The 12,373-nt window shown below is 32.5% G+C and overlaps 1 protein-coding gene across 2 annotated transcripts in view; it reads left to right on the plus strand.

Moving 5' to 3' along the window:
* LOC143195892 (lachesin) overlaps positions 1-12,373 on the plus strand; it is a 266,563-nt gene that overhangs the window by 40,444 nt on the left and 213,746 nt on the right. Inside the window, exon 2 of one of the 2 annotated variants that reach the window (XM_076403404.1) lies at positions 10,787-10,911. In XM_076403404.1, the coding sequence (XP_076259519.1) occupies positions 10,787-10,911 (125 nt within the window). The remainder of the gene's footprint in view (positions 1-10,786; positions 10,912-12,373) is intronic. The other variant, XM_076403405.1, reaches the window with a different exon arrangement.

Here is a 12,373-nt window from a genome sequence, read left to right on the forward strand (position 1 = left end):
TTCCCTTCAAAACGCAATATTTTGTCAACACGCGAAATTCTTTTTTATCCCTTTTTTTCACAATAACAAAAGTTGCTTTACTCAAAATGATATAATTCACATACTAATAATCCGACAGCTGTCAAATTTATACCCACATCTTTTGAGGATTTGGGTTAAATGAAAAATGTATGGATTTAATACTAGTAGCGCCATCTATGTGTTAGTTCGGGGACTTTTCAAATAACTTGTTATATGCTACTCTTTGAGAGGGCATCCTAATTTATATAAAACGTGGAATTTATTGTTTGAACTTTAAAAATTATAGTTATGTTATTAAGCGGTGCTGGACTATGATTATACACTTTGTTGGAAATAGAGAGTCAAGAAGATTGCTCTTATGAGGCTGCTGTCATAAAAAGTGTAAGTATTTTCGTAAAATATAACGCAAAGAACATGAAGTCGGGAATAATCATTCAGATTCGATAATTTGTACTGGCGACATAACTGACTTGTACTTTTTCTGAAACTACGTTCGAAGGGTGTGTTTTAGTACTGCATTTGGAAATTACGACATGGAACATCATGTGGTTACAGCAAGACACTGCATCACAGTAGACGCCACGATGAACATTCTTCGAGAAGGATTTCAACGTATGGTTTTTTCTCTCATAGGTAACATGAACTAGATAATAAGATTGTGGTTCTTTCTGGTTTCTGAAATGGATTTCATGAGGTCCGTTCTAATAAATCGCAATTGATCGATGTCCTAAAGGTAAACTTGATACAACCCATTTATTTGAAGTGGATTTTTAAGAAATTGTTTTTGAAATTAGATCACTGTAAAAATCGCAATGGATATTTCAACGGGTTATATATATAAAGGTTTACCAACATTTTCAAAATGAGAAAAAAAGTCAATACTGCACATTCAGCTTTTTCGTTCCATTTCAACATCGATACGCCCTTATTGAAAAACCGTATACCATATATATACACACAGCTATATTTACAGCTTGATTTTATATTTGATATGTTAGTTACCAGGTATAAAACTAACGTCAATATCGAACGCAGATCATTTACGGTGCGAATACTGTATTATAAATAATATATGTGGATTATAAAACTCGACTAATAAATACTGCATATACATTAATTAATTCTGAATACGTATAGAAACAATAATAAAATTATATTTCTGTAAATATTAGCACTATAAATTATAAATTTAATCGTATGTTGAAAATTAAAGTTTCAATATATAGCATTGAGTAGGAATACAAGTTGTGAAATAAGTTAGTTAGTTAGCCGGCGTGGTGGCGCAGAGGTAAAGGCAACAGGAATCCTGCTATGACATGGTTATAAATTTATGTTTGTGATTGTTTAATATTTGTGATTGTCCTTGGCAGTAGTGCAAAATTCGATAAGGAAAATGATCCCAGTCACGCCAGTGACCAGGCTGGGTAAGACCCGATGTCTTCTGGGATGATTTCTAAGTTGGTCACTCGCCAGTCGGTAGGCTTAATGCCGAGGACCGCGGTTCGGAGCCCGCGTTAAATAGTCCAGTCCAGTCCAATTTATCCAGTCCAGATAAACTCATAGTTGGTAAAAAATACAAGTTGTTTTTATTTTAGGTTGTTTGTATTGTAGGTAAATATTTTATTTTAACGCAAGTTAGTGGCAAGGCAATTTCAAAGGTTTTATTTATTACTAAATACTCCATTTTACGTGCTATATAGTACCTTCCTCCTTAAGAAGCGAACAATGGTATGCACGAAATCATTGCCCGTCTGGATAGCTTACAATTTTAGTAAATTTATTTGTGATTATTTACTGCCCTTTCATCCTCCAGATTGTTTCTGATGATGTTCTGAAATGCACTCTTTTGCGGAATTTGATGAAACTGAGCTACTGCGGACTGCCTTTGGTAGCTGTGCACTCTAAGCTGCAAGTTTTTGCTCACAATTTCAGTAATTTAGGCAGTAAGTTCAAGTTTTATGATCCTGTACTCTGAAATGTAATACTTGTGTTAGGAATCTATGGACCAAAGGTATTTTTTTAAAAATATGAATGTTTCCTAATGATAGATCATAGCTAAGGACCCTTAATCCAACTTTGGTGAAAAAATATCAGTTACCGTTAACCTGGTGAAGTATAGCGAATCGAACTGTTTGATTTACAGGAAACCAGATATACGATTTTGCATTTTTACAATCTGACTATGATAGGATTTAATTGATACTTGTTAAATCCTTGAATTTAATTAACTTTTTTTTCTATTTTGAGAATATGTGATGGTTCAGTAATGAACAGCAGTGAATGTCTCGTGAGTTCAGACAGAAGTCCATTTTCTTCTCTTAAATTTTTATTTGAATCTTTTAGAAATATATTTATTACTGGCTTCATGGATACCTATAGGACTAAATCTATATCAATCATTATATTAAATATAGTTTTCTATATTATTTGGTAACAAAAAAAAATCGAACTTATTACGGATTCATTACTAAATGCATAATTAACGGTATTTAAAATAGTTAATACTAACATTAAATTGGTCTTATTGCAGTGAATAATTAACCGATGGTTAAACAGTACCAGCTTGTTTGCGTTGTTCTTGCAAGGCTAACCATATTCTCTAACATTTTTTGTCTTTGGGATGAAGTTTCTTATTTGGAAGTTCGATATGGAATTATGATCTGTGCCTATGAGGCTGATGAATATTTTGAAAAATGTTAATATATATTAAATTTCACAGTAACTCCTTAATTTACGAAAATTATTCATTATTAATTTGCAGCCTTTATATGTGATAACAATACCTCATAGTACACAGTGAATAAAAAAAACTTTGCATAAATTAAAATTAGCATTTTCTCAATATAATAGTACATTAGTGATTTTATTTTACAATTTGTTTTAAAGAATTGAAGGTGAATAACTGAACACTAAGTTAAAATTATTTTTAAATTTGATATAAACTAATTTGTATATTTGTATATTTCGACGTATGAAGCTTCTATAAAATTAAATAGCTACAAGGAAAGCTAAATAAATTTATTGGTAGCCTAATATGTAAATTATATTTTAAATTCGTACATTTTTTCATTTGTGCTTATCCGATTACAATTTTGAGTGTAGCTCGGTGTAAAAAGACCTACAGCGCATTACTATTTTCCTGAGATTTCTTTTAAAAAAATGTCGGCAGTGAGACTTATATAGGATAAGGCACCTTCCACTTAATATCAGGCGAAGAATTTTTCAAGAAGTCGTAATACCGGAAGTAACCCGTGGTTATGAAATATGGCCTCTGACCCTTAAAAATACACATCGTTTAGAAATACGGCACCAATAAATCCTTTATAGGTTATATGTTAGAATTAGATAAGGAGACACATGGCTCAGAAAGACAAATTGAGAAATTATAGCCTTATATAACCTGGTGAAAGGTAAGGACAAAGAAAAGTTCCACAAGAAAAGGTATGATAAAGTATACCGATAGAAAAGATGATGTAATATTAAAAGGCGATAGAAGAGCTCATTTTACTGATAAAAATAATTCTTTTGTCGAGAATTTACTTTTTTTTTAAATAATTATTGACAACAATTTAATTAATACGGGCCTTAACGCTTTAAATGCTTTCGTATAGCTGTTATGCTTCAATAGCGCAAAATATTTCGTTAAATACTTATAGGAGGTTATAAATTACCAGGAATTTGATCGTTTAAAATATGATGCCTTATATATATAAGTTATGTCCCTATTAATTATCTATGTTCAGCATCTACATTTTCTGTACTATCGTTGTCTAGGGAAATTTTAGTAATAAGCAGATTTTATGTACATTTTTAACATATTCTCATCATATTTTAATCATATTGATTCACTATTGGTAGATACTTTCACACTTTTTATAAATTTTTATATGTTATAACTCTGATTGTAACAGTTTGTATGAATTTTCATAGTTATTATCATATTCATTTAGGTCTTAAAATTAATTTCTAATGATTTTTAAGTAAAATAAATTTTCTTTTTCCGACACATTTTATGTTAGCCACTGATTAAGATAAAAGGTAGCTAGACGTAGCTAAATGTTGCTCTTTTTAAACAATACCACGAGAAAATAGCTTAGCTTTATACTATGTACACTAAAGTGAATCAAGGCGATAGTTTTTCAAGGTCTTCTCAACTCGACTTCTTGAACGTGAATAATCATACAACGTGGAGCAAAAGTCCCGGTACTATTTTGATTCACTATAACTTTGCTCAAAGAAACGATAAGTCTAATAAGTAAGTTTGGTTTGGTTTGTTGATGTTGAAGATGTTGAATCGTTCGGAGCTTATTCACATAAACCTTTGATTGTAAGAAACCCCATAATAAAAAGTCGGTTGTTGTTAAATCCGGAGATCTGGCTGGTTATGCTAAATCGCCACTTCGCGAAATTAGTCTTCGTGGAAAAATATCATTCAATAATTGAATTGTTGAACGAGCTGTGTGTGCTGTGGCCCCATCTTGCTGAAACCACATGTTCTCTAGTCCTTGCTCTTCCATTTCAGGTAAGAGAACATTTCGAATCATGTCTTGGTAGCATTCAGCAGTAACAGTAACTGCAACACCTTAGTCATTTTCAAAAAAATAGGGACCAATGATATATCCAGCAGGAATGCCGCGCTATACAGTTGTTATTAGTGGATGCAATGATGTTACGTGAGTTAATTGAATATTTTGTGTTCGCCAAAACCGACTGGTCTGTTTATTGACGTGGTCACTGAGAAGAAAGTGGGTTTCTTCGCTCATTATCAATGTAGATGAAAAATCTTCAATTTCACCAGACAGTCATAGAATTGCATTATTGTACTTATCTCGTTGATCGGGATTTCTCGGTAGCAATTTTTGAGCGTCACCGGCTGTTTTCCTACTATTACACACAGCGCAAAAATGCCAGCTCATGTGTATGTTAGACAATCTCTGCTGATACTTTATGTTATACTAACATATTCCTGCCTTACTATTCACATGCCGAAATATATACTTGTTGTTTGTGCTTTGAGGAATATTGTTCATGCTCCTTAAAGACTTGCTTTGGAATCTTTCCAATATTTCAATATTACTGTTGCTTATTCTGCCCTATAGTTGAATGCCGTACCTCTAGATTGGCTTTGCTGCCTGCATTGTCTATTTTATATTTTATATTTTAAAGTCCTTTTTAAATATTGAATCGATTAAATGACTAAATATATTTGTTAAAGGATGTATTCTCATTTTAAATTCAAGAGTATATTGAACGTTCCAACGAATGCATATGCACATAGAGAAATTCAAAATAGTGAATAAGACTGTACAGAAAAATCAAAACAAAACAAAACGGGAATGTTTCTATTTTGCACCATTCTCGTTGGTCATAATAATGGTTGAACTTTTTTTGGCTGCGTTGGATTACTAGTTGGTTTGATGTTTTAGTGCAAGACCATATTTACACCCCTTAGGTTCAAATAGGCTTTATGATTGACTAATTCTTCCATTGGCCCTTTCTTCCGACTAACTAGCACAGCTGCTTGACTTTGAGTTTAACCTGATCTGCTTTTTGTCCAACATGATTTTTACAATTTAGTATTTAGTTTTTATTTAGAATAATTTAGTATGAAAGCATTTAGCTTATTCTGCTTGAAGAATCGTTCATGGATCAAGTGATGTACTTATATTTTTGTTTTATCTGCAACGGAAAATTAACACGGAAGAGATTGGGAGCTATAAAGCTGTATTTTGTATCTTCTTGACTTCTACTTGTACCATTTCTACAGCTGATAGCTATGATAGCTGTGTCGTTGGCAAACGTTCCAGTCGACAGTCGCAAATTCCTGGTAGCAATTCAAATCTTGATAGTAGGATAAAAATGAACAGTGACCAACAATGCTCAACATATTCAGTATTATAGTAGTATTGTAGACCTTGAGGCATGTCGAATTTTACATCATGGAGTAACGATTAACAAAGTACCCAGAAATATAATACCAGATGTTGAACACGAGCGGGGTGCCAGCAACGCCAACTAGAACACGATAACGAATAGCTGGCAACTCCGAGACGTTTATCCGGGATGTTATTGAAGGGTATTTCGAACGACTCAGTACTCTATCGACTATCGTTTGGTTTAGACGTGCCACCATCGACTGCCTGAGCCTCGGCAACAGGTAATACCGTTGCCCTCCGTTTTATCTATTTTGTATTTTCCATATTTTCCATATTTTATATTACTTCAATAAATAACGGTCACATAATGTAAGCAGCACTGTTTCATTTTGTTTTACCTCCATTCACTGAGCCATATCTATTTACCCCAAAGTATAATATACAATATGTAATGTTTTCCAGTGGATTTTCTATAACAAGCACTAAAAATGTTTGTTAGTTTACATCTCTGTACTACACTATTTTTTCTGTTTTCATAGTTTCTGATTTTTTTGCAATATTTTCATGATATTTTGAAAAAAAATATATTAAAAATAATATTTTTTATAAAAAAGTAACATAGAAAAGTATTCTAAATTAACAAGATTGACTGTATAAATATATTTTAGTTAAAAGATGTATTTCCATTTTAAATTCAGGAGTCTATTGTAGGTTCCAACGTATGAATATGCATATAAAGAAATTCAAAATAGTTGAATAAGGCTATACAGAAAAATCAAAACAAAAGAAAACGGGAAAGTTCCTATTTTGCACCATTCTCGCTGGTCATAATACTACCACTTTCGAAACTTATTTGCCTTTCGGTAAAATAAAGTTTTCAACTGGATCGTAAATCGGAGAGAAGCCTGATGGCAAAACAAATACGCCATGGGAATCGACGAATGAGGATATTTTGGGATGCAATATTGTTGTTGATGTTTTTTTGTTCTTTCTTTACATTTATGGTTCGTTTTTAATATGGTAAATTATACTATGTTATTTTATTTAAATATTTCCGAAATAGGTTAAAAAAAGACTATAAACATTTCATGGGCAATTTTCAATTAAAATTTATTAGTAAAATACATATTGGAGCTGATACAACTTGATACTATAGATAAGAACATACTAAGGTCTACATAAAGCTTCATACGCGTTTATAAAAATGTAGTACTATTTCAAGAGAAATATTAGCACTATAAATTAGTGTTGAGCACTATAAATTGAATTTATTGCAAAATGTCGATAAAATGTATTTCTGACAGGTCCCGACTCACATATCAGAACAAATAGTATTCAGAAGGGGCAACATCTGGAGAATACGGAAAAGTATGATTTCAATGGTTTTGCAATATGTGGTCGAACGTTTTTATGCTGAAAAATAACATTATTGTGTCCTTTCTCGTATATCAACTGTTTGTTGCTTATTATTGCCAAATCACAGAACTTTCTGGACAATCGGAAATAATTATTTTAGATATTCGAATGATGCTTGAACCAAATATGGCTAAGATGTTGTATATCTATATATTAATCAGATTAGCAAACATTTTGCCTCTCTGAAAAAAACAGCCCTCATTTTCTTTCTCTCGATTAATATATAGATATACGACCTAATAGTAATATTTGTTGCAAGCATGTAAGGACAGTTATTAATTTATAAGATCTTGGAGACACAGTATATCATTGCACTGAAGATCATTCTAAAGATTGTTAAGATTTTTCTGTGAATTTTAGAACCAAGCTAAGAACCGATTATTGAAGTTAATAAATACGTTAATATGTGCATCAAGAGTTAAAATGAATATTGCTTAGAATATGAACAGTTATAAAATAGTTCCTTAGAATTTTTATTGGGATACATTGGACATAAAACAAAGTCGAAAACAATAGATAAATGATAGCCAAGAAGACAATCTAAAAATAAGCTATCTACAAGGGCGAGATCGGAGAGCGAAATAAATAACCAAAGAACAATGCAATTTATTTAAAAAGTTAAGTAAATAAATTAATCTTTTATAATAGAAGACTATATACATTTGTAAATATTATATAGCATTGATAACTATTAAGGAGTTTAATCATTAATGCAATACGATATGGGACTATATGGCAATTTATTCTTTGAACCTTGGATAAATTAAGTGGATTATTTACTTTATCAATTTCACAATTATTTTATTCCATATGTCCATTTATTATTGCATATTAATGTTTATAAACTAAAATTAAAAAGATATCACGTATACTGATGATCTGATGCCCCCTTATGCTTCTGATCTTATATTGAAAATACTGTGAAAACAAATGTTAGTATGATATTATTTTAAGTATGTCCTTTAACGCTATAATGAGACAAAAATTATCAATTTAATGCGTTGTGGTCGAATTTCGATCACCGGGCCATTACTAGTAATGGAAAAAATAAAAATTTTAATAAAATAACAATTCAGAAAAAAAACTGAAAGTGATTTTCGCGTTGTTTAAAAATACCTTTAAAATATGTGGACACATCTACACTTTCTTAGCAGTTATAGTGCCGATGGACGACACCACCCTTATATCTAAAATGAACCTTTCGAAATGGTGATCGAAATATTTCTTTTCATTTAATAAATGTTACTAGAGATTATACCATTTTCAAGCCAGGAAAATACGAAATTATTTTATCTCAAAAATAGTTATCCATAACTGAATAACATTCAATATCATAATGGCGAGTATACCAAACATTTTTTTTGAAATTTTTTGTTCCTTTCAAATTTAAAGAAAATATTTTTTTCATATAATAAATTCCTAAATATGAAATCTAAATGTAACTTATTATTCCTTAGATAACATAATTTCCTTCAAAGGTGATACACTGATTATAGCGACCCTCCAACATTTCGATGCCATTTTGTAGTACGATTTGTCCTTTGCTTCAAAAGAGGCTTCAGTTTCGACGATCACCTGCTCATTCGACGAAAATTTCTTCCCAGAAAGCATTCTTTTCAAATCTGAGAACAGGAAATATTCGCTGGTGGCCAGATCTGGAGAATACGATGGATGAGGAAGCAATTCGATGTCCAATTCATGGATTTTTGCCATTGTTTTCACTGACTTGTGACACGGTGCATTGTCTTGGTGAAGCGGCATTTTCTTTTTCTTCAAATGTGGCCGTTTCTCGGCGATATCGTCCTTCAAACGGTCCAATAATGCTAAGTAATAGTCGCTGTTGATGATCCTTCCTTTTCCAAGGTAGTCAATTAAAATTATTTCATGCGCATCCCAAAATACAGACGCCATAAACTTTCCAGCTGACTCTTGCGTTTTGGAGCGGTTTCATCGTGTGCAGCCTACTCGGACGGCTGTCGATTAGACTTCGGAGTAAAACGATGGAGCCATATTTAATCCATTGTCACATATCGACGCAAAAAATCGGGTTTATTACACTTGATCATATTCAAACACTGCTCCGAATCATCATCTCGTCGTTGTTTTTGGTCAAAAGTAAGCTCGCGCAGTAGCCACTTTACACAGAGCTCTCGCATACACAAATATTAGTGAATGATATGATGTACACGTTCAGTTGATACCTTTAGAGTTTCTGCTATTTCATTCAATTTCAATTTACGGCCATTCAAAATCATTTTGTGGATTTTTTAAATATTTTCGTCGGTAACAACCTCTTTTGGGCGTCCACTGGGTTCACCGTCTTCGGTGCTTTTCACCATGTTTAAACTTCACACGCCAAATTCCTTTTTATCCATTTCTTTTCACAATAACGAAAGTTGCTTCACTCAAAATGCTGTAATTCACAAACTAATGATCCGACAGCTATCAAATTTACGCACGCATCTTTTGAGGGTTAGGTCTAACTAAAAATCATATGGAGTTTATTCTAGTGGTACCATCTATGTGTCAGGCCGAGGACTTTTCAATTAACCTATTATTGCTACTTTTGGTTCTCACTGCTTTAATTGATGTCTCATGGCTTGGTTGGTCAACGAGATGAATATTTGAAGGCATTACACGATGTATATATAGGTATCGATAATGGGGATCGCTATTAACTAGAATTGGTGCGTTTGAATAGAGCACTACTCGGTAAACAGCTTGAATATGACAATTTTATTCTTCAGCATGACAACGCCCGTCCACATGTTGCAAATGCGGTGTAAACATTCAAGTGAGAAGTGCTATCCCACCCGCCGTATTCTCCAGTTCTTTCTCTGATTACTACCTATTCCGACATATTAGGCTTGATCTGGATGAATCTCGGCTTAGTTCTTATGAAGATACCAAAAAATGGGTCCATGCGTGTATTGTCTCAGTAAATACATCGTTATTCAAGATGGAATCCGTAAATTATCCGAAACATGTAGTGGCTATCGAGGGACAGTGTTTGAAATAAATTACATGGTATATATTTTTCACAATAAAGCTTTAAAATACAAAAGACCCTTAAAACTAATCTATATCCAATACAAATATATATTTTAGTTCTATTGTTAATTAACATACGTCACACGAAGAACCTAACCACCTAACCATTCTTTATGAGTCGATGTTGATATTTCAATTTAAAAATCAAAATACCAAATTGGATACTGCGATCTAATAAAATAGATCTAGAAATTTCGAAAACTACTCTCGAAAGTAGATGCTCCTTTACACCACCATCCAGCGCGATATAATAGAATCGATCTTGAAACTTATTTGCTTCCCCGGAAATAAAATAAAGTTTTCCGGCAGATCGAGAAGCAAACGGAGACCCGCCGGCGAAATAAAAACAATGCGAGCGCTACGCCAACTGAGACCGCATCAGGTGCAAGACTTATTCTTTATCTTGTTTGTTTTTTTTTCAGTGGACTGGATGATTTCCAACAGGCCCAATGCCACTTTATCCATCGGGAATCTCACCGTGACCGCAGGTAGAGAAGCAGTCTTTAATTGTATAGTTAATATAACGGGAAGATACAAGGTAAATCAGGTAAATATATTTCTTTTTTACTAACACTATCGTTATTATAAAGTAGAAAAACAGGAAACATTAATACTTGTTTATATATGTAAGTAATTAGTGCATGTATTTATTGATTATAATACTGAGAAACCAAACTAGCAGGGAACTCGCATCATCTCAATCTACGACGTCAATAGGGCGCAATGCTGCCCTACTTAACTTTGACATTTAGTTTATTTTAGTTTTGTTATGTCATCTTACATTAGATATGCCTAGTACAATCTTAATTTAGACATGATTTTTTTTAATTTCGGGGTTATCGTACAGCTCTTCGTTGATTACGTAGCGATAAGCATTGATAATTAATCGTTGAATTTTGCTTTGTCTGCGTTGGATTACTAGTTGGTTTGATGTGATAGTGCAACCCCCTATTTGAACGCCCTGTGTCCAAACTGGCTTTACGATTGACTAATAGCTGACTGTACAGTTGTTTGACTTTGAGTGTAATCTGCTCTGTTTTTTTTTTATAACATGATGTTTCAAATTTGACTTACCATTGAGATGGATGCTAAGGTATTTAGTTAATAGCTGTGTGGTCGGCAAACGTTCCAGTCGACAGTAATTCCACGGTAGCAACTTGCTCATTTTGTAAATTAATTCGAAACGTCATACCTGGTCAAAAGCTTATACAACTTGAAAGGTGCACGATTATTGAGCAAGCAAAAATGCGATAAGAAAATGATAACACTTGAACAGATGTTGAAATTACAGAGACATTTTCAATATGTACCTGAGTATTCTTAACTAATAATAATGTTAGTTATAAAAATAGTTAGATAACAAAACAAGGCAACAGTATGTTATGAAAGGCATTCTACAATTATTTTCTCAATTTTGTTTTCCAATAGTTTTAATATGAGACGTCATATCGAAAACGGGCTTTTAAAAAATGTTTATCGGGTTAGTTTCTGTGTCACATATCACACTGCAAAAGGTATATATCAAACTTTATAGCGCTCCAATTTTTAGCTGATAATTTTCAGCAATTTTAATGAAAGAACTTGTATGAGATGGATGAAAAATAGAGGCATTACTATATATATGAATCAAAAAGATCGACCGTAGTCTCTGAAAGTCGCCCAAGCCGATCGAAAAGGAATGTTTGTTCAAAAAATCCGAAAATTTAGTGCGATTGATGCATGTATCGCTCTTGAAGGAGATGATTAAAGTCGAATATAATCAATGTTCACAACAGAATATTATCATAAAGATGGTAGATTTATTATTGTACGGATGTAAACGCAATAAGGAATCGATTGTCATGTAATATTTTTTAAAATTAATATCATGTTTATAATACTTAAGAATTAAGTTATTTCATTATTAGTCAAATTCTGTCAGTTTTTGCAATAACAATAAAAAAGGGAATTAAACAACAGTTTGAATAAAAGGACATTCGCCATGGAGGATGTATAATATAATTCTAAAT

Source organism: Rhynchophorus ferrugineus, unplaced genomic scaffold, assembly GCF_030347505.1.
Source record: "Rhynchophorus ferrugineus isolate W39M unplaced genomic scaffold, kcgeb_rfMv2 rfM4, whole genome shotgun sequence".
Taxonomy (NCBI): Eukaryota; Metazoa; Arthropoda; class Insecta; order Coleoptera; family Curculionidae; genus Rhynchophorus; species Rhynchophorus ferrugineus.